The sequence below is a fragment of the Aquarana catesbeiana genome, linkage group LG03, assembly GCF_042186555.1.
Source record: "Aquarana catesbeiana isolate 2022-GZ linkage group LG03, ASM4218655v1, whole genome shotgun sequence".
NCBI classification, from domain to species: Eukaryota; Metazoa; Chordata; class Amphibia; order Anura; family Ranidae; genus Aquarana; species Aquarana catesbeiana.
In genome coordinates, this window is record NC_133326.1 from 720195503 (window position 1) to 720218749 (window position 23247).

The 23247-nt window shown below is 44.8% G+C and overlaps 2 protein-coding genes across 2 annotated transcripts; both read left to right on the forward strand.

Annotated features, from left to right (window-relative positions):
- Positions 1–3505: 3505 nt before the first annotated feature.
- On the forward strand, positions 3506–6947 carry LOC141133719 (E3 ubiquitin/ISG15 ligase TRIM25-like). Its single transcript, XM_073623241.1, has one exon. It carries the CDS (start codon positions 3808–3810, stop codon positions 5374–5376), a length of 1569 nt encoding a protein of 522 aa, XP_073479342.1. The 5' UTR covers positions 3506–3807; the 3' UTR covers positions 5377–6947.
- A 14666-nt stretch (positions 6948–21613) lies between these two features.
- LOC141134919 (E3 ubiquitin-protein ligase TRIM39-like) lies at positions 21614–23247 on the forward strand. Its single transcript, XM_073624352.1, has one exon. It carries the CDS (start codon positions 21629–21631, stop codon positions 23198–23200), a length of 1572 nt encoding a protein of 523 aa, XP_073480453.1. The 5' UTR covers positions 21614–21628; the 3' UTR covers positions 23201–23247.

Here is a 23247-nt window from a genome sequence, read left to right on the forward strand (position 1 = left end):
AAATAAGATAAAAAAGCAAAAAAATAATAAAGAAAAGAAAAAAAAAAAAAAAAGCACCCCTGTCCCCCCCTGCTCTTACGCTAAGGCGAACGCAAGCGTCGGTCTGGCGTCAAATGTAAACAGCAATTGCACCATGCATGTGAGGTATCACCGTGAAGGTCAGATCGAGGGCAGTAAGTTTAGCAGTAGACCTCCTCTGTAAATCTAAAGTGGTAACCTGTAAAGGCTTTTAAAGGCTTTTAAAAATGTATTTATTTTGTTGCCACTGCACATTTGTGCGCAATTTTAAAGCATGTCATGTTTGGTATCCAAGGGCAATATAGTGTGTTTTAGTGCATTAAAATTTAAAAAAGTGTGTTTTTTCCACAAAAAATGCGTTTGAAAAATCGCTGCGCAAATACTGTGTGACAAAAAAAAGAAACACCCACCATTTTAATCTGTAGGGCATTTGCTTTAAAAAAATATATAATGTTTGGGGGTTCAAAGTAATTTTCTTGCAAAAAAAAAATTTTTTTATGTAAACAAAAAGTGTCAGAAAGGGCTTTGTCTTCAAGTGGTTGGAAGAGTGGGTGATGTGTGACATACGCTTCTAAATGTTGTGCATAAAATGCCAGGACAGTTCAAAACCCCCCCAAATGACCTCATTTTGGAAAGTAGACACCCCAAGCTATTTGCTGAGAGGCATGTCGAGTCCATGGAATATTTTATATTGCGAGACACGTTGCGGGAAAGAGACACATTTTTTTTTTTTTTTTTAGCACAAAGTTGTCACTAAATGATGTATTGCTCAAACATGCCATTAGAATATGTGAAATTACACCCCGAAATGCATTCTGTTGCTTCTCCTGAGTACGAAGATACCACATGTGTGAGACTTTTTGGGAGCCTAGCCGCGTACGGGACCCCGAAAACCAATCACCGCCTTCAGGCTTTCTAAGGGCGTAAATTTTTTATTTCACTCTTCACTGCCTATCACAGTTTCGGAGGCCATGGAATGCCCAGGTGGCACAAAACCCCCCCAAATTACCCCATTTTGGAAAGTAGACACCCCAAGCTATTTGCTGAGAGGTATAGTGAGTATTTTGCAGACCCCACTTTTTGTCATAAAGTTTTGAAAATTGAAAAAAGAAAAAAAAATTTTTTTCTTGTCTTTCTTCATTTTCAAAAACAAATGAGAGCTGCAAAATACTCACCATGCCTCTCAGCAAATAGCTTGGGGTGTCTACTTTCCAAAATTGGGTCATTTGGGGGGGTTTGTGCCACCTGGGCATTCCATGGCCTCCGAAACTGTGATAGGCAGTGAAGAGTGAAATAAAAAATTTACACCCTTAGAAATCCTGAAGGCGGTGATTGGTTTTCGGAGCCCCGTACGTGGCTAGGCTCCCAAAAAGTCCCACACATGTGGTATCCCCATACTCAGGAGAAGCAGCTAAACTTATTTTGGGGTGCAATTCCACATATGCCCATGGCCTGTGTGGGAAATATATCATTTAGTGACAACTTTGTGCAAAAAAAAAAAAAAATTGTCACTTTCCCGCAACTTGTGTCAAAATATAAAATATTCCATGGACTCAACATGCCTCAAAGCAAATAGCTTGGGGTGTCTACTTTCCAAAATGGGGTCATTTGGGGGTTTTTGTGTCATCTGGGCATTTTATGGCCTTCAAAACTGTGATAGGTAGTGAGGAGTAAAATCAAAAATTTACGCCCTTAGAAATCCTGAAGGCGGTGATTGGTTTTCGGGGCCCCGTATGCAGCTAGGCTCCCAAAAAGTCCCAGATATGTGGTATTCCCGTAGTCAGGAGAAGCAGCTGAATATATTTTGGGGTGCAATTCCACATATGCCCATGGACTGTGTGAGCAATATATCATTTAGTGACAACTTTTTGTAATTTTTTTTTTTTTATTTGTCATTATTCAATCAATTAGGACAAAAAAAAATAATATTCAATGGGCTCAACATGCCTCTCAACAATTTCCTTGGGGTGTCTACTTTCCAAAATGGGGTCATTTGGGGGGGTTTGTACCGCCCTGCCATTTTAGCACCTCAAGAAATGGCATAGGCAGTTATAAACTAAAAGCTGTGTAAATTCCAGAAAATGTACTCTAGTTTGTAGACGCTATAACTTTTGCGCAAACCAATAAATATACGCTTATTGAAATTTTTTTTACTAAAGACATGTGGCCGAATACATTTTGGCCTAAATGTATGACTAAAATTGAGTTTATTGGATTTTTTTATAACAAAAAGTAGAAAATATCATTTTTTTTCAAAATTTTCGGTCTTTTTCCCGTTTATAGCGCAAAAAATAAAAACGGCAGAGGTGATCAAATACCATCAAAAGAAAGCTCTATTTGTGGGAAGAAAAGGACGCAAATTTCGTTTGGGTACAGCATTGCATGACCACGCAATCATCAGTTAAAGCAGCGCAGTGCCAAATTGCAAAAAGTCCTCTGGTCTTTAGGCAGCCAAATGGTCCGGGGCTGAAGTGGTTAAGAAATTAACACAGATGAAGAGTCAACATAGGACACGCACTAGGTGTTGGGCAGGTTTCATTCTGTTACTGGGAGGGAGGTAACAGAGGTACGCTGACTGGTGGGTGCCGTGTGGTTCATCCCGCTGCCCCTAATACACCACAAGTACAGCACTGAATGTAGAGCGAGGGGACAACTCATAGAAAAGAGATTCAGCTTCATACTACTTGCAGTGTCAGCTCATCTCTAATGCCGCGTACACACGAGTGGACTTTTCGACCGGGCTGGTCCAATGGACTATCCGACGGACTTTCGGCGGACTTCCAACAAACTTTCCCAACGAATGGACTTGCCTACACACAATCACACCAAAGTCCGACGGATTCGTACGTGATGACGTACGACCGGACTAAAATAAGGAAGCTGATAGCCAGTAGCCAATAGCTGCCCTAGCGTCGGTTTTCATCCATCGGACTAGCATACAGACGAGCGGACTTTTCGAAAGAAACTTGGTCTGGTGGAGTTCCGACGTAAAGATTTGAAACATGTTCCAAATCTAAAGTCCGTCAGATTTTTGACCGAAAAGGTCCGCTGCAGGTCCGATGAAGCCCACACACGGTCGAATTGTCTGCCGGACTTAGTCCGTCAGACCAGTCCGGTCGAAAAGTTCACTCGTGTGTATGCGGCATGAGCCTTAATAATGATCTTTGCTCATGATTACAGTTCCTGCCTGGCCCCGGGCACTGGTGCTCATGGTGTAAGGGTGTGCTAGGCCCCCCACCCACCACGTGATGTAGTCAGAGTATCAGTCACAATCTGAGTTCCACCACCATCTCTCATCTTTCCTCCCCTTCATCCCAAAATATTATACATATATAAAACCCATCAGGCGCTGAAGGGGTGTGACCACAAATTCTGGATGAACCCTCTGCACATTGCTAGATACCGTTTCTATCCTACAACTTGTGTCTATCTGCCCCATATTGGCACTATATCCACTGGAGTATTTGTATTTTGCACAGCAAATATTCAATGCACTATGGAAACCTGGTGTACAGAACACCCCCAGAAATGTTATTTCCTGCTGCTGTGATTGGCTCACTGAATATCTCACATTTGTATAAATACAAAAATGGCTGTTATATTCCCAGGAGATTAACATTGTCCTATAGGAGATGTTTTTATTATATGTGTCCCTTCATATAACTAATCCTAAGAATACAGTACAAGTCACAGTCCAGCCTCACCCTGTGTAGAGGAATGTGACCCTCCCAACTGCATTCTTCTCCGGTGTCAGAGAATTTCATTTCATTTCCTCATCTGCTGTCAGCGATGGCGTCTGCTGATCTGAGAGCCGAGTTGGAATGTTCCATCTGTCTGAACATTTATACAGATCCTGTAATGCTGAGATGTGGACATAACTTCTGCCGGGTCTGTATTGATCGTGTGCTGGATACACAGGGGGGGTCTGGAGGATATTCCTGTCCGGAATGTAGAGAGCAGTTTCCTGATCAGCCTGCACTGCACAGGAACATAACACTACGTAACATAGTGGAGAATTTCCTGTCTGCTCAGCCAGATCGGGAGGAGTCCGGGGTCTTCTGTACTTACTGCGTGGACTCTCCTGTACCTGCTGTTAGATCCTGTCTGCACTGTGAGGTTTCTTTGTGTGATAAACACCTGAGAGTCCACAAAAAGTCCCCAGAACACATCTTATGTGACCCTTCCTTGTCCATGGAGAGCAGGAAATGCTCCGTCCATAAGAAGTTCCTGGAGTATTACTGCACTGAGGATGATATCTGTGTCTGTAAGTTTTGTGTCATTGGAGAACATAAAGGACATGAGATGGAGTCACTGCATGAGGCTTCTGAGAAGAAAAAGGAGATACTGAGGAATGTTCTGCAGAAACTTCTGACAAAGAGAGAGGAGATGGAGGAAAGAGTCCAGAGTCTGCAGGAACAAAGGAGGAAAGTAGAAGAAGAAGCAGCTGGTGACACCGAGAGAGTCACTGTCCTGTTTATAGATCTCAGGAGACGTCTGGAAGACTTGGAGAAGAGAGTCCTGAGGGAAATCTCCAGGAGGGCAGAGCGGATCTCCATCTCCATCCAGGATCTGGAAATAAAGAAGGAGGAGCTGTCCAGGAAGATGTGTCACATTGATGAGCTGTGTAACATGACGGATCCACTGATTGTCTTACAGGAATCAGACACAGGTGACTTGTGTGATACTGAGGATGGAGATAATGAGGACAGAGAGAGACATGAGAAGCTCCTCCATGATGGAGGGGGTCTGGATGTGGCGGGGGTCTTACACACAGGTTTATCTGATATAATAACAGAGGTAAATGTATACTTCTATATACAGGGAGCTGCAGACATATTACTGGATGGAAACACAGCTGGTAATTATCTCCATATATCAGATGACAGGAAAACTTTATCCAGGTCATATAGAAACCAGAATCGTCCAGAAACACCAGAGAAATTTCAGTATTATCCTCAGGTGTTGAGCAGTCAGAGTTTCTCCTCAGGGAGACATTACTGGGAAGTGGATGTCGGGGGATCAGATGACTGGAGAGTTGGGATGTGTTACCCCAGTATAGAGATGAGTGGAGTGCAGTCAGGGATTGGAAAGAATAAGAAGTCCTGGGGTTTGGACAGGGATGGTAATCAGTATTCAGTGGTACATGACAGTAATAAGACCCTCTTACCCACCAAAATCTTCAGTAACAGAGTCAGGATAGATCTGGATTATGAGGCTGGACGGATCTCTTTTTATGATCCGTGTGACCCGATCCGACACCTCCACACCTTCACCACCACCTTCACTGAGCCCCTCCATGCTGTGTTATGGGTATATAGAGGTTGTATAAAGATCTGTGAGGGGAAACGGGACATGTGAGAGCTCCGCCCAGAGACTGATGACATCATAGTAAGGGAGGGTCAGATCGGTTAAATATTCATCCAATGGGGCAGATGGTGGGGACTCCAGTCAGTGTCTCTTTTATTGTAGTTTGGGGTACAGTACAAATCAGGGTGCAGGGTTACAGAAATAGGAGGCTGTGCTACAAAATCATGCTGATCTGCAATGTAATAGAGGAAATAAATGAGTAGAATAGAAAAAGTCATTTTATACTGTAGGTGTGAGATGTTATTTTGGTTTCTTGATGTACAAAGTAACATGATTGTGTGACCGGGTGTACCCCTCTCAGGAGGACTGAACCCCCAGAAATGTGGGGGAGGGGAGATAAAGTTTAGGGTTAGAGTGAGAAAAGAGAACAAAACGGAAACGTCTGTCATCTATCTCCTCTATACAGGGTCGGGGGGTCTGAGCTCTGCAGTGCTGTATGTCGCCCCCTGGAAATTTACACCAGAACATGTTTTTATTAATGTCTCATCTTAATCCAATCAGAGTTCTTGAACTCTGTGATGTCATTAAATCCCAATAGAACTTTCAGCTTAACTTTCAGCGCCTCCCAGCCCTTTAAGGGATTTAGGGTGGCAGGAGGTGGGACGGGGCTTATGATCATGTGACCGCTGTGATTGGCTATCATGGGGGGTCATAGGATTGGAAAGTTCCCGATCGCTTCCCTCCATGTAAACTTCATCCGTATGTTTTACTGTGAACTTGCTGATGACCAGTACCTTTCAGACCCAGAATTGTGATTGTGGTTACCTGGATCTGTGATTGTTTCCACTTTAAACGATGAATATCACCACAAGCCTGCATGACTTAAGAGGTATATGCCCCTTTAAGTCCACTGTTTCCGGTAAGCCTTCACACAATTGTGGTGGTTCCTCTCGCAAGATCCCCTTTCTGTCATGTTCCCACTGATGCCTTTTGTGATGTCAACTTACTGATGGCGTCTATTGACGCCAGGACTTTTTCACTCAACCCTTCCCCTCCTGTTTTGTACACCTTTTTCACATTAGTGGACACTACTTATTCATTCATTTTTTGTTTTATATATCTGATGTGGAAATATTGAGGCCTTATGCCGCATACACACGGTTGGACTTTACGGCAGACTTTGCCTGGCGGACTTTTCGACGTACTTTACGACGCACTTTCTGAATGAACGGACTTGCCTACACACAATCCACCAAAGTCTGTCGAATTCGTACGTGATGATGTACGACCAGACTAAAATAAGGAAGTTCATAGCCAGTAGCCAATAGCTGCCCTATCGTGGCTTTTTGTCCGTCAAACTAACATACAGACGAGCGGACTTTTCGACCGGACTCGAGTTCGACGGATAGATTTAAAACATGTTTCAAATCTAAGTCTGTCCAACTTTTGAGCAAACAAAGTCCGCTGGAGCCCACACACGATCGAATTGTCCGACGAAATCCCGTCCGCCGGGCAAAGTCTGCCGTAAAGTCCGCTCGTGTGTACGCGGCATTAGTTTTTACTTCCAAGGACATCAAATATGATCAATATGTATGAACTTTTTGTACTCTCCACAAGTTCTCTGAATACATCTGTCTCCTCACCATAAAAACCCCATTTCCTGTCAAAGGTCTTTTTTAAATGTGGCCACCTGGTTTATCTAAGGGAATAGGCCCTGATGCACTATTTATTCAGACACCTCATAGGGAGGTGTTATAATAGAGTTTCTTCATGTATGTCCAGCTGCTCAACTGGACGTTTGGTTGGCCTAAATGACCTTTAGTCCAGGGGCTTGCAAACCAACTGGCTGAGAGTGGTAACACTTTAAGATTAAAATCGCTCTGAAAAGTTTTTTCTTCTCCTCCTTTTCTTAAAGGGGGGAGGGAAGAAAGGGTGTATACAAGAGAGAGGGACAGTTCAAACTTCCCTTTTCTCTGGAGTCCAGGCAGCCGGGAGAGCAGGACGTCTGTGTAATGTATCCGCATTAGGGATGAGCCGAACACCCCCCGGTTCGGTTCGCACCAGAACCTGCGAACGGACCGAAAGTGCGCACAAACTTTAGAACCCCATTAAAGTTTATGGGACTCGAACGTTCGAAATCAAAAGTGCTCATTTTAAAGGCTAATATGCATGGTATTGTCCTAAAAAGGGTTTGGGGACCCGGGTCCTGTCCCAGGGGACATGTATCAATACAAAAAAAGTTTTAAAAATGTCCGTTTTTTCGGGAGCAGTGATTTTAATGATGCTTAAAGTGAAAAAAAGTGAAATATTCCTTTAAATATCGTACATGGGGGGTGTCTATAGTATGCCTGTAAAGTGGCGCGTGTTTCCCGTGCTTAGAACAGTCCCTGCACAAAATGACATTTTTAAAGGAATAAAACATTTGTTTTGCTGTCTGTGCACCTCTTCAGAAGATTTCACCTCACTTTCTGTCCCAATGTCAAATGTTTTTTGAAAATTTGGGGTTTTTAGTGAAACAAGGATTGGTGATAAAACATCAGTGAAGAGGAAACACGTTTTGTCCCATATTAACTCTTACAGGAGAGAATTTCCCTTCCTAGGGGTTGATTTCATTTCACTTCCTTAGATAGATGATAAGGAGATAGAAATGGCGCTGCCCCCTTCTATCTCCTTATCATCTATCTACTCTTGTAATTAGACCCCTAGGGGTACTAATTAGGGATAGGCAGCAGCCCCTAGACTGTCCTAAGCGTGGATTTATACATTTATATCATTTCACTTCCTGTTGTTTCCTTCCGTTTGCAAGTAGGAGTCGTTTGTAAATTGGATGTTTGAAAATAGGGGCCTGCCCTATATACTCTGCAGAAACTGGGGCCTTAGGTGTTGGTGTTGCCACAACACTAAAGGCCCAAGAAAAATGGGGCCTTTGGTGGTGGTGGTGCTGGTGCCACAACACTGTAAGCCCTCACAGTTACTCTTGGTGGGCGCAGGAACGGGCCCTGCTGTGAAATATTAGATCAAGAATTGTAATTACATGCCATTGTTGAATAGGTACAGAAAAATTGGGCCTTTGGTGGTGGTGGTGGTGGTGTCACAACACTGTAAGTCCTCACAGTTACTCTTGGTGGGCGCAGAAACGGGCCCTGCTGTGAAATATTAGATCAAGAATTGTAATTACATGCCCCTGTTGAACAGGGGCAGGAAAAATTGGGCCTTTGGTGGTGGTGGTGGTGGTGTTGCCGCAACACTGTAAGCCCTCACAGTTACTCTTGGTGGGCGCAGAAACGGGCCCTGCTGTGAAATGTTAGATCAAGAATTGTAATTACATGTCCCTGCTGAACAGGGGCAGAAAAATTGGGCCTTAGGCACTGGTGCCACAACACTGCAACCCCTCACAGATGCTATAGTTGGAGCGCAGGAATGAGCCCTGCTGCAAAGTATTGCATCAAAAATTGTAATTATACGCCCCTGTTAAACAGGGGCTGAAAATTTGGGCCTTGGGCACTGGTGCCACAACACTGCAACCCCTCACAGATACTCTAGTTAGAGCGCAGGAATGAGCCCTGCTGCAAATTATTGCATCAAAAATTATAATTGCACGCCCCTATTAAACAAGTGCCCTGTCCATTATTCCACGCAGCGTGTGCTCTAACAGGTGAACAAGACGGACAGTGTCACTGATGCATGCACTGTCACTGCTCGCCATCCTCGTGGCCTCCTCAAATGGTGACAGGACAGTGCATGCATCCCTGATCATAGCCCACTGGCGTGGGGAAAAACAACCAAGCTCCCCTGACCCTGTCCTGGTGCCATAGTCGCATAGGTACTCATTGATGGCCCTCTGCTGCGTGTGCAGCTGCTGCAGCATGGCCAACATTGAGTTCCACCTGGTGGGCATGTCACATCACAGATTAGGCGTTTCTTGGCCAGGTTAAATTCCTTTTGGAGGTCAGCCAGCTGAGCACTGGCATTATATGACCTGCGGAAATGCACACAGACTTTCCTGGCCTGCCTCAGGACATTCTGTAAGCCCGGGTACCTGCCCAAGAACCACTGCAACACCAAGTTAAGGACATGAGCCAAACAGGGAACATGGGTCAGTTGTACCTGTCGGAGGGCGGAGAGGAGGTTGGTGCCATTGTCGCAAACCACCATACCTGCCTTAAGCTGGCGTGGCGTCAACCACCTCTGAACCTGCCCCTGCAGAGCTGACAGAATCTCTGCCCCAGTGTGGCTCCTGTCCCCCAAGCACACCAGCTCAAGCACCACATGGCATCTTTTTGCCTGCATGCTTGCGTAGCCCCTTGAACGCCTACGGAGCACCGCTGGTTCCGAGGACAATCAGCACAGGAAGAGGCCATGGAGAAAGAAGACGAGGAGGGGGTGGAGGAGAGAGGTGTGGCAGAATCACCACTAGTAGAATTTTGGAGGCGTGGTAATGGAACAACCTCCAACACTACTGCAACTTGTCCTGCATCCTTCCCAGCTGCCAGAAGAGTCACCCAGTGCACGGTAAAATATAGGTAATGTCCCTGTCCATGCTTGCTGGACCATGAGTCAGCGGTAATATGCACCTTACCGCTGACCGCCCTGTCCAGCGAGGCCAAGACATTGCCTTCCCCGAGTAGAATGGAAGAGAGCCTGAATCGACTTCAATGAGAAAAAGTGGCATTTGGGATCCTGCCACTGAGGAACCGCACATTCCATAAACTCATGAAAGGGGGCAGAGTCTACCAACTGAAAAGGTAGCAGTTGAAGTGCTAGCAATTTAGCCAAGCTAGCATTCAACCGCTGGGCATGTGAATGGCTAGGAGCGAACTTCTTTCGGCGGTGCAGCAGCTGGGGCAGGGAAATTGGCCTGGTACAATCTGATGTTGGTGTACCGATAGCAGATTGCCCGCAAGTACTTGGCTGTGACACACCTAATTCTACACCTTCATTCCTCTCAGTGCAGGTTTCAGAGAGGACATAAGGTATAGTGGGGTTGGAGATCCCAGCTGATGAGGAGCAAGAGAGGTCTGCTTTGTTCTTTAGTGTGGGTCTTTTAGGTACGCTTGCCAACGAACTGCATGGCAGGTCGACATATGTCTGGTCAAGCATGTGGTGCCCAAGCAGGTGATGTTTTGGCCACACGAGATACGCTTGAGACATATGTTGCAAATAGCAGTGGTGGGATCTGATGCACTCGTTTTAAAAAAGACCCACACCAAAAAACTTTTGGAATAACGCACAGAGACAGCAGTGGCCTGCACATGCGAAGCTCTGCGGTGTGATGCAGTCGGTGTGCTGCCCTTAAGCCAGCCCCTGGAGGGCATCCTGCCTCCTTGGAGTTGTGCCTCCTCCTCCTCTCTCTTATCAGGCACCCACGTGAAGTCAGTGACCTCATCATCCCCTCCCTCCTCATCACTGGAGCAAAGCCGCAGCATGACTGCCAGATTGCTGTCCTTCTTCGGCACTCCCTCTCTCTGGGCTCACGTTACTGCCTTCCTCTAGCTGGGTACCATTATCGAAGCCTTCAAAATGCTGGGCATCCTCCTGGAGCATGTACCCAACACTGTGGTCAAACAGTTCGGGGTACTCCTCAGGAGGACATGGTGGGGCTAGGGAAGGAGTGACTGATGCCATTGAGCCGAGGGGAGAAGCTGCGTTGGCAGCTGCTTTGCCAGACAAAGTACCCTGAGCTTGGGTGAGAGAGGATGAGGAGGATGAGGATGGCTTGGTCATCCACTCTACCAAGTCTTCGGCATGTTGCGGCTCAGCGCGGCCAGCTGCCGAAAAAAAGGTGTCCCACAGCCACGTGCTGATGAGGATGGACCGTCTCCACGACCAACACTGTTGCCTCTAGACACAGAGCCTGCTTGCCCTCTTTTATTGGCTTGTGACTGCCTCTCCTTGTTGGCCTTCCAGACATACTAATGGCCTACAGTGAGATGTAGCTGCACAAAGCTGGGATGTATATACATATACTGATACTGCAGCTAGCAGAATCAACTGCCTGCCTGTAGTATTATTAGTATGAGAACACCAGCAATTGTCTTCAGGTAGCTTTAGGTGCACACTGTGCAGAGGACGCAGTACACTAACTGTAAATACTGCAGCTGCCTGCCTGTGGTACTAATAGGATCAGAAGAACACCACCAATTTTCTTCAGGTAGCTTTAGGTGCACACTGTGCAGAAGATGCAGTACACTAACTGTAAATACTGCAGCTGCCTGCCTGTGGTACTAATAGGATCAGAAGAACACCACCAATTTTCTTCAGGTAGCTTTAGGTGCACACTATGAAGAGGACACAGTACACTAACTGTAAATACTGTAGCTGCCTGCCTGTGGTATTAATAGGATCAGAACAACAGCAATTGTCTTCAGGTAGCTTTAGGTGCACACTGTGCAGAGGACGCAGTACACTAACTGTAAATACTGTAGCTGCCTGTGGTATTAATAGGATCAGAAGAACACCACCAATTTTCTTCAGGTAGTTTTAGGTGCACACTGTGAAGAGGACACACTACACCAACTGTAAATACTGTAGCTGCCTGCCTGTGGTATTACTAGGATCAGAACAACAGCAATTGTCTTCAGGTAGCTTTAGGTGCACACTGTGCAGAGGACGCAGTACACTAACTGTAAATACTGTAGCTGCCTGTGGTATTAATAGGATCAGAAGAACACCACCAATTTTCTTCAGGTAGCTTTAGGTGCACACTGTGAAGAGGACACACTACACCAACTGTAAATACTGTAGCTGCCTGCCTGTGGTATTACTAGGATCAGAACAACAGCAATTGTCTTCAGGTAGCTTTAGGTGCACACTGTGCAGAGGACACACTACACTAACTGTAAATACTGCAGCTGCCTGTGGTACTAATAGGATCAGAAGAACACCACCAATTTTCTTCAGGTAGCTTTAGGTGCACACTGTGCAGAGGACACACTACACTAACTGTAAATACTGCAGCTGCCTGTGGTACTAATAGGATCAGAAGAACACCACCAATTTTCTTCAGGTAGCTTTAGGTGCACACTCTGCAGAGGACGCACTACACTAACTTGTAAATACTGCAGCTGCCTGCGGTACTAATAGGATCAGAAGAACAGCACCAATTTTCTTCAGGTAGCTTTAGGTGCATGCTGTGCAGATGATGCACTACACAAACTGTAAATACTGTAGCTAATAGAATTAATAGGATCAGAAGAACACCAGCAATTTTCTTCAGGTAGCTGTAACAACACAAGCCTGCATGTCAGTAGGAAGAGAATAACAGGAACGGATCTAGCTAAACTGAATACAGTATATATATATATATATATATATATATATATATATATATATATATATATATATATAACACCTGGGATGCATATATATATACACAATACACTGTAAGTGCAGCTAACTGACTCGCCTGCCTACTCTATCTAACTTAAATCAAATGACACTGTCTCTCTGTCTATCTCTCTGCCGCCGCCACAACACACTACACAAGGCCGCCACGTGCCACCGTGGCTTTGGCCAATTACAGCTCTCTGTACAGACGGCGCTGTGATTGCCCAAGCATGCGGGTCATAGTGCATGCTTGAACAATCATCAGCCAGCAATGCATTGCGATCCCGCAGTGAATTATGGGCCATGACGCGCCACTCAAATTCGGCGCGAACGGCCCAAAACGTTTGAAATTCGACGAACAGTCAAACATGCGATGTTCGAGTCGAACATGGGTTCGACTCGAACTCGAAGCTCATCCCTAATCCGCATTATTCTTTTGTTTTAATTCTTGTGTACTTTCTTCTTTCTGCAATTGTTCTAATATACTGAAAGCTTTTGTATGTCCATTGTAGCAATATTCTGTTTGTATTACTTACTTGATATCTTTGCAAACATCTTTGTTTGTAAGGTTTTGCCATCTACCTTATAGTTGGTAATATATGATTAATACTAGTTTCTTTTCTGTACAATATTAAGTTTAAATAAATTTGATTGTTTTTCTTTTCGCACATTTATCATTCGTTTTTAATTCTTATATAGACAAAGGTTTTAATCACTTATTTTATGTATCGTTAATCATTTAAGTGAGGTATAAACATAATCTTGTCATATCACACTTGTGTTTTTACACTCATATTGTGTTATATTTGGTCACACATATATTATCATTATTTTTCAACTGTATATGTAAGTGCTGCATTTTCTTTTTGGGTCATTAAAGTTCATGTGCGTTTAAAGGCAGGGAGTCCCAATAGTTTTGGCAATATAGTGTATGTATTAAGGGAGGGGTGTAAGTAAGGTTTTATCCAATCACAGGCCCATCTGTAAGGAAAAGTATGTGGCTTGTTCGATGTCTTATAGCTGCATATATCCAGATTGATCTTCAGTGCATACCCACATGTTTATGGGGGCTCTCCACACACAATCAATAATTTCCTCTTATTCTGTATGATTTTCTATTATTTGTAATTTTTCACTTTTTTGTTTTGAAAATAAAAAAAAATGAAAAACTCACAAGAAACTCTCAATGGTATAAATCAGCGGTCCCCAACCTCCCCGGCACCAGGGACCAGGTTCCTGGAAGACAGAATGGGGGGCAGCCTGTCACTTTAGGGGGGTTGGGGGGCATGCAGCCGTGTTGCCTGAAGTCAGCTCACAGGTCTTACCAGTGCTCTATGACGGTGAGGAGACTTTCCCTGGCCCGGCTCTCCTCTCCTTTCCCCTCATCTCTGCTCCTCTTCTTCCCAAGGTGACCAGAGAGGGGAGGGAGTACTGGTGCTGGGAGAAGGGGAGCGGGCACCCTCCGGTGGTTGGAGGGTGGCATTGCAAGTTGTGCTGGCTCACTCTACCAACTCACACCCCCCCTCCGCCCCGTGCGGTGCGGCCCCAACAGGCCACAGACTGGCACCGGAGTTGGGGACCTCTGGTCTAAAAGAATAATGCAGAAATGTAGAGCATATGTGAATTGGCCTTTATTTATGTCATGTCATTTGCAGACAATTTAACCTGTATTATATTTTTCTTTATGAATGTATTTTTTGTTAATTTTTGATTAAAAAAAAAGAAAAGGTAAACAATTCCATGTTTGATTCCGGTATGGATTTCTCGTCTTTCGTCCCCTTCATACCTGTGCTCAGATCCCAATATCTTATACATATATAAAACCCATCAGGTGCTAAAGGGGTGTGGCTACAAATTCTGGATGAACCCTCTGCACATTGCTAGATACCGTTTCTATCCTACAACTTGTGTCTATCTGCCCCATATTGGCACTATATCCACTGGAGTATTTGTATTTTACACAGCAAATATTCAATGCACTATGGAAACCTGGTGTACAGAACGCCCCCAGAAATGTCATATCCTGCCGGTGTGATTGGCTCACTGAATATCTCACATTTGCACACAAGTACAGCATTAGGCACCCCCTTTATTTTTGGTTGGAATACTTTCAAAGGGTTAAATATTTCCAAAAGGATGCAAACACAGCCACTGTCCTCAATAGAACACTGAAATTGCACCAGGTGGTTATAATTAGTACTAGGGTTGCACCGATACCACTTTTTTAAGAGTACAAGTACAGATACTTTTTTCAAGTACTCGCCAATACCAATTACTGATACTTTTTATGTCATGTGACAGTGTACCGTGTCAGTAGTTTTTTATTATTATTTTATTTCTTTTTTTACAATTTCTCTTTTTATTATTTTTTACAATTTATATATATATATATTTTTACAGTGCTTTCTTTTAATTTTTTTGGGGTGGGGGAGGGGGGAGTGGACATGTCAGTGTTTTTTTATTTATTTATTTTTACAATTTTACCTTTTAAATATTTATTACATTTTATTATTATTATTTATTTAATTTTTTTTACCAGCCTTGTTGGGGGGGGGGTCTTTGGTGAGATATCATAGTTACATAGTTACATAGTTACATAGTAGGTGAGGTTGAAAAAAGACACAAGTCCATCAAGTCCAACCTATGTGTGTGATTATGTGTCAGTATTACATTGTATATCCCTGTATGTTGTGGTCATTCAGGTGATTATCTAATAGTTTCTTGAAGCTATCAATGCTCCCCGCTGAGACCACCGCCTGTGGAAGGGAATTCCACATCCTTGCCGCTCTTACAGTAAAGAACCCTCTACGTAGTTTAAGGTTAAACCTCTTTTCTTCTAATTGTAATGAGTGGCCACGAGTCTTATTAATTTCTCTTCTGCGAAAAAGTTTTATCCCTATTGTGGGGTCACCAGTACAGTATTTGTAAATTGAAATCATATCTCCTCTCAAGCGTCTCTTCTCCAGAGAGAATAAGTTCAGTGCTCGCAACCTTTCCTCATAACTAAGATCCTCCAGACCCTTTATTAGCTTTGTTGCCCTTCTTTGTACTCGCTCCATTTCCAGTACATCCCTCCTGAGGACTGGTGCCCAGAACTGGACAGCATACTCCAGGTGCGGCCGGACCAGAGTCTTGTAGAGCGGGAGAATTATCGTTTTATCTCTGGAGTTGATCCCCCTTTTAATGCCAATATTCTGTTTGCTTTATTAGCAGCAGCTTGGCATTGCATGCCATTGCTGAGCCTATCATCTACTAGGACCCCCAGGTCCTTTTCCATCCTAGATTCCCCCAGAGGTTCTCCCCCCAGTGTATAGATTGCATTCATATTTTTGCCACCCAAATGCATTATTTTACATTTTTCTACATTGAACCTCATTTGCCATGTGGTCTAAACAGACCCCTGACATCTCCCCTTTGAGACAGGGAAAGGGATTAAGGACACCGATTCCCCTGTCCCTTTCTCTGCAGCCTCAGCTGCACTGAAAATGAATGGACAGGAGACAGAGGCTCCTCTCCATTCATAGTTGCCAACTGTCCCGGGACATTTCAAGTATTTAGACCTTTGTCTCCGCCGCCACCGCTAGAGGTCTGCAGCCGTCACTGGTGAATTGTCTCCATTGCTCGCCATTTTACAGAAGACTAGCTGAGCTTTTGTGTAACAGGTCACTCACCCAGGGGAGGAAACAAGAGGCGGAGTCCGGGTGGCTGCCAATAGAAATGGAGCTGCCGCCAACCCCCAGCCCCCCTGTTGTGGGAAAGGCTGCGGGGTGGGGGTTAGCAGCAGTTCTATTTCTATTGGCAGCCACCCAGGCTCCACCTCTTGTTTCCTCCCCTGGGCGAGTGATCTGTTACACGAGAGCTGGCCTTCTGTAATGGCGGCGGAGTTCAAACCATGCATGATTATCCGACGAGAGGCAGAGCTAAGGGACTCCGCTGGGCACACCTGATATAAGGAGGGACTCCGCTGGGGACACCTGATGTAAGGGGGGACTCTGCTGGGGGCACCTGATGTAAGGGGGGACTCTGCTGGGGACACCTGATGTAAGGAGGGACTACACTGAGGACACCTGATATAAGGAGGGACTCTGCTGGGGACACCTGATGTAAGGAGGGACTCTGCTGGGGGCACCTGATGTAAGGGGGGACTCTGCTGGGGACACCTGATGTAAGGAGGGACTACACTGAGGACACCTGATATAAGGAGGGACTCTGCTGGGGACACCTGATGTAAGGAGGGACTTTGCTTGGGGCACCTGATGTAAGGAAGGACTCTGCTGGGGGCACCTGATGTAAGTAGGGACTACACTGGGGACACCTGTTATAAGGAGGGACTCTGCTGGGGACACCTGATGTAAGGAGGGACTCTGCAGGGGGCACCTGATGTAAGGAGGGACTCTCCTGGGGACACCTGATGTAAGGAGACACTCTGCAGGGGGCACCTGATGTAAGGAGGGACTCTGCTGGGGGCACCTGATGTAAGGAAGGACTCTGCTGGGGACACCTGATGTAAGGAGGGACTCTGCTAGGGGCACCTGATGTAAGGAGGGACTCCACTGGGGGCACCTGATGTAAGAAGGGACTCTGCTGGGGACACCTGATATAAGGAGGGACTCTGCTGGGGACACCTGATGTAAGGAGGGACTCCGCTGGGGGCACCTAGTGCATAAAGTATTGCAACAATCTCCATTTTATTCTCTAGCGTGTCTGCTAAAAAATATATATAATGTTTGGGGGTTCTAATTAATTTTACATTTTAAACAACAAATGTCAGAAATAGGCTCAGTTCTTAAGTGGTTAAATACAATTTTTTTGGTACAGTATTTTTTGGTTTAATCACATTTCTAATAAACATTTTGTATTTATACAAGTTCCACTCACAACACATAGATAGCGTATTCACATATACCTATATTTTAAAAATATACACTTGGAACTTTATAAGTACTGTAAATTAATATATTCACCCATATATCCATAAAGATCACATCCAAAAACAGTATACTTCTTTCATTAGCATAACATTTTTTTTAAATAAAAAAAAATACTAATAAAGCCCCCTTTCCATATGCAAATAACCTTTGCCATAGTTGTAACAAAAGCATAATTTTAGTGTCATTTAAACTATAGAAAATAATGTTTGTTTTGTTTTGTTTTTTTACAATTGCTTTTTTAAAAAGAAATATTTGTCAAATTAGGGGAAAAATCTTTTTTTTAATTTTGTCTATAGATAACATTAAATACGTGTTTTATTTGCCTACACTGGGCTCCATTTACAAAAGGAGACAACAGCACTTCTAACCAAGGGTGGGCCTCCCCTGAAGGACTAGGGGTTGAGCAGCTGACTGAAGAGGAGCCACACCCTCTCAGGATGAGACAGACGCTTGACCTCAGGAACTGTCCAATTACTGCCACACAGCCGGAACCCCCTGCCGTGGCATCTCCTGAGATACTCCCGGACTCCTCCAGCTTATTAGTTGATATGTGCAGAACCGGAAAATACCTGCAGAAACCTTTGCAACCTCAACCCTTCCCTTCTTCATTCTGCTACTGATGGCCTTTACGACAAAATTGCACCCCTGTTCTGCCCAGACCACTTCCATCTACAACAACACGCTGTCATCCTCCCTAGACGTACTTGCTCCTCTCTCTACATGCAGAACCAGGCCCCATCTGACACAACCCTGGCAAACAGATGACACCAGAAGTCTCAAGAGACGCAGCCGTGCTCTTGAGCGAGCATGGCGTAAATCTAAATCCCTGCAAGACTTTACCCTCTACAAATCTGCCTTTCTCAAATACAACTCCTGCCTCCACACTGCTAAACAAACCTACTACAACATTCTCATCAAAACCCTCTCATCCAAACCTCGTCAACTCTTTTCTACCCTTAATTCCTTACTTCACCCCCCCACTGCCCCCACCCACCAACTTGCTTGCCGCTCAACAGATTGCAAACCATTTCAAAAGCAAAATCGACACAATTTGCAAGGAGATATCCAGCATTCAACTTCCTCCCCTACCAAACACATCAGCTCCAACACCACACTCAATACTCTCCTCCTTCTGCCAAGTTACCACCGATGATGTTGATAAACCCCCTCTCACAATTACTGCGACCACCTTCCCGCTCTATCCTAAACTCCCTAACCCACATGTTCAACCTCTTCCTCTCCTCCGGCACCTTTCCTTCCCCGCTCAAACATGCACTGGTCACCCCCATACTAAAAAACCCTCACTAGACCCCACCTGTTTGAATAACTTAAGATCCATCTCCCTGCTCCCATTTGCCTCCAAGCTCATCAAACGCCTTGTCCATGATGAATGAGTCGCTACCTCAAGGACAACAACCTTCTTAACCCCCTACAGTCCGGCTTCTGTCCACAACATTCCACTGAAACTGCCCTACTAAAACTCCCCAATGACCTACTAACTGCTAAAACCAATGGCCATTACTCCATACTTATACTCTTAAACCTCTCTGCTGCCTTTGACACAATTGACCACCTGCTCCTCCTCATCAAACTACACTCCCTTGCCCTCCGTGATTCTGCTTTATCCTGGTTCTCCTCCTACCTATCTCAGTGCACTTTCAGTGTCACTTACAACTCCATCTCCTCCACTCCTCTTCCTCTTTCTGTTGGGGTAACCCAAGGCTCCGTCCTATTCTCACTCTATATCTCTTCCCTGGGCCAGTTGATAACCTCCCATGGCTTCCAATACCACCTCTACGCCGATGACACCCAGATCTATCTCTCCACTCCTCAACTCACCCCCTCGATCTCCTCCCGGATCTCAAACTTACTGAATTACATATCAGTATGGATGTCACACCACTTTCTCAAACTCAATCTTTCTAAAACTGAGGTGGTTATATTTCCTCCTTCCCGGTCCCCCCCATGACTTGACCCTTAAGATCAACAGCACAACTACTGGTCCCTCCACACATGCCATGGTGCTGGGTGCAATCCTTGACTCTGACCTCTCCTTCAGCCTCCACATCCAATCACTGGCTAAATCCTGCTGCCTTAACTTCCGTCAGATCTCCAGAATTTGACCCTTCCTGACTAATGACACCACAAAGCAACTTATTCACTCCTTGATTATTTCCCGCCTTGACTACTGCAACTCTCTCCTTAATGGCCATCTCTCTTACTCAGGCTATCCCCCCTTCAGTCTATTATGAATGCTGCTGCTAGACTCCTACACCTCTCTAACCGATCCGTGACTGCTGCTCCTCTCTGCCAATCCCTTTACTGGCTTCCCCTACCTCATCGTATAAAATTTAAAATGCTAACCACGACATACAAGGCCATCCACAACATTGGTCATCTGAGGACTCGGAGGCCTGTAATGCTGGCTGCACAGCCTGCTAAATTCTGCTAAGCGAAGCACGCTACGGACTCGAGATACTTGCTTGCTGGAAGCAGAAGAGGATGGAGCTCTGTGGAAACCAGAAGTTCATGAGGGTAAACGTCCCTGCCTCACAATATCATTTAATTTTCGTTTGTTAACCACTTCTAGACTGGCTTATGTCGATATACAGTGGCAAAGTGGTTCGTTCCTGCGAATCGATGTATGGGTACATCTGTACCTTTAAGGGTGATAGCAGGCGCACGCGCGCTGCACGATGGGGAACCCAAAGTACATGGCCGGCGGGCGCGATTGCCGCCGTCCATGCGTGATCACGTGCACAAGAGTAAGAACGGGGATTTGTGTTGTAAACACACAAATCCATGTTCTGTCAAGAGCGAAGAGACATATTGTTTGTTCCTACTAAGTAGGAACAACGATATGTCTCCTCCTCTAGTCAGTCCTATCCCCTCACAGTTAGAACACACTGAGCGAACACACATTTAACCCCTTGATCGCCCCCTAGTGTTAACCTCTTCCTTGCCAGTGACATTTACACAGTAATCAGTGCATTTTTATAGCTCTGATTGCTGTATAAATGTCAATGGCCCCAAAAATGTGTCAAAAGTGTCTGATTTGTCCGCTGCAATGTCGCAGTACTGCTAAAAATCGCAGATCACCGCCATTACTAGTAAAAAAATAATAATAATAAAAATGCCATAAAAATACCATAAATCTTTCCCCTAGTTTGTAGACGCGATAACTTTTACACAAACCAATCACTATATGCTTATTGCAATTTTTTTGGCAGAAATATGTAGAAGAATACGTATCGGACTAAACTGATGAAGAAATTTGTTTTTTAAAAACAATTTTGGGGATATTTATTATAGCAAAAAGTAAAAAATATTGTTTTTTTTTTTCAAATTTGTCGCTCTTTTTTTGTTAATAGCGCAAAAAATAAAAACTGCAGAGGTGATCAAAGAGCACCAAAAGAAAGCTCTGTTTGTGGGTAAAAAAAGGACGTCAATTTTGTTTGGGTACAGCGTCGCATAACCGCGCAATTGTCAGTTAAAGTGACACAGCACCGTATCGCAAAAAATGGCCTGGTCATTGAGCAGCCAAATCTTCCGGTCTGTAGGTGGTTAATGAAAACGTAATTGATTTTCATCAAAGTTTTTGTCAGTGGATAAAAAAGTGGTGTACTTTTTGTTTTTTGTTTTCGTCACTGTAAAAAAAATGCCGCTGACTAAAATTTTTTGTCGAAAATGTTTATGAAATTAACACTGATAAAGAGTCAACATAGGACACACATAAGACCCGCACTAGGTGTTGGGCAGGTTTCATTCTGTTACTGGGAGGGAGGTAACAGAGGTACGCTGACTGGTAACAAACTATCTGTATGCAGTATATTGTATAAATACAAAAATGTCTGTTATATTCCCAGGAGATGAACATTGTCCTACAGGAGATGTTTTTATTATCTGTGTCCCTTCATATAACTAATCCTATGAATACAGTACAAGTCACAGCCCAGCCTCACCCTGTGTAGAAGACGTGACCCTCCCAACTGCATACTTCCCCGGTGTCAGAGAATTTAATTTCAATTCCTCATCTGCTGTCAGCGATGGCGTCTGGTGATCGGAGAGCCAAGTTGAAGTGTTCCGTCTGTCTGAACATTTATAACGATCCCGTAAACCTGAGATGTGGACACAACTTCTGCCGGGTCTGTATTGATCGTGTGCTGGATACACAGGAGGGGTCTGGAGGATATTCCTGTCCTGAATGCAGAGAGAAGTCTCAGGATCGGCCTGCACTGCAGAGGAACATACCACTACGTAACATAGTGGAGAATTTCCTGTCTGCTCAGCCAGATCAGGAGGAGTCCGGGGTCTTCTGTACTTACTGTGTGGACTCTCCTGTACCTGCTGTTAGATCCTGTCTGCACTGTGAGGTTTCTCTGTGTGATAAACACCTGAGAGTCCACAAAAAGTCTCCAGAACACATCTTATGTGACCCCACCTTGTCCATGGAGAGCAGGAAATGCTCCGTCCATAAGGAAGTTTTGAAGTATTTCTGCAGTAAAGATCATACATACGTGTGTGTGTCCTGCTGTCTGATTGGAGAACATAAAGGACATGAGATGGAGTCACTGGATGAGGCATCTGAGAAGAAGAAGGAGACACTGAGGAATGTTCTGCATGAACTTCTGATAAAGAGAGAGAAGACAGAGGAAAGAGTCCAGAGTCTGCAGGAACACAGGAGGAAAGTAGAAGAAGAAGCAGCTGGTGACACAGAGAGAGTCACTGTCCTCTTTAGAGATCTCAGGAGACGTCTGGAAGACCTGGAGAAGAGAGTCCTGAGGGAAATCTCTGGGAGGGCAGAGCGGATCTCCATCTCCATCCAGGATCTGGAAATAAAGAAGGAGGAGCTGTCCAGGAAGTTGCGTCACATTGAGGAGCTGTGTAACATGACGGATCCACTGACTGTCTTACAGGAATCAGACACAGGTGACTTGTGTGATACTGAGGATGGAGATAATGAGGACAGAGAGAGACATGAGGAACGCCTCCATGATGGAGGGGGTCTGGATGTGGCGGGGGTCTTACACACAGGTTTATCTGATATAATAACAGAGGTAAATGTATACTCCTATATACAGGGACCTGCAGACATAATACTGGATGTAAACACAGCTCATAATGATCTACATATATCAGATGACAGGAAAACTGTATCCAGGTCAGATAGAAACCAGAATCGTCCAGAAACACCAGAGAGATTTCAGAATTATCCTCAGGTGTTGAGCAGTCGGAGTTTCTCCTCAGGGAGACATTACTGGGAAGTGGATGTCGGGGGATCAGATAGATGGAGAGTCGGGATGTGTTACCCCAGTATAGAGAGGAGAGGACTGCAGTCAAGGATTGGAAGTAATAACAAGTCCTGGGGATTCTACAGGAATTGTAATCAGTATTCGGTGATACATGACAGTAAATCGATCCCCTTACCCACCAACATCTCCAGTAACAGAGTCAGGATATATCTGGATTATGGGGCCGGACGGATCTCCTTTTATGATCTGTGTGACCCGATCCGACATCTCCACACCTTCACCACCACCTTCACTGAGCCCCTCCATGCTGGGTTAGGTGTATGGGGAGGTTGTATAAATATCTGTGGGGGGAAACGGGAGATGTGAGAGCTCCGCCCAGAGACTGATGACATCATAGTAAGGGAGGGTCAGAT

Coding starts and splice junctions, on each gene's coding strand:
- LOC141133719 (XM_073623241.1), top strand. CDS start 3,808: ATGGCGTCTGCTGATCTGAGAGCCGAGTTGGAATGTTCCATCTGTCTG.
- LOC141134919 (XM_073624352.1), top strand. CDS start 21,629: ATGGCGTCTGGTGATCGGAGAGCCAAGTTGAAGTGTTCCGTCTGTCTG.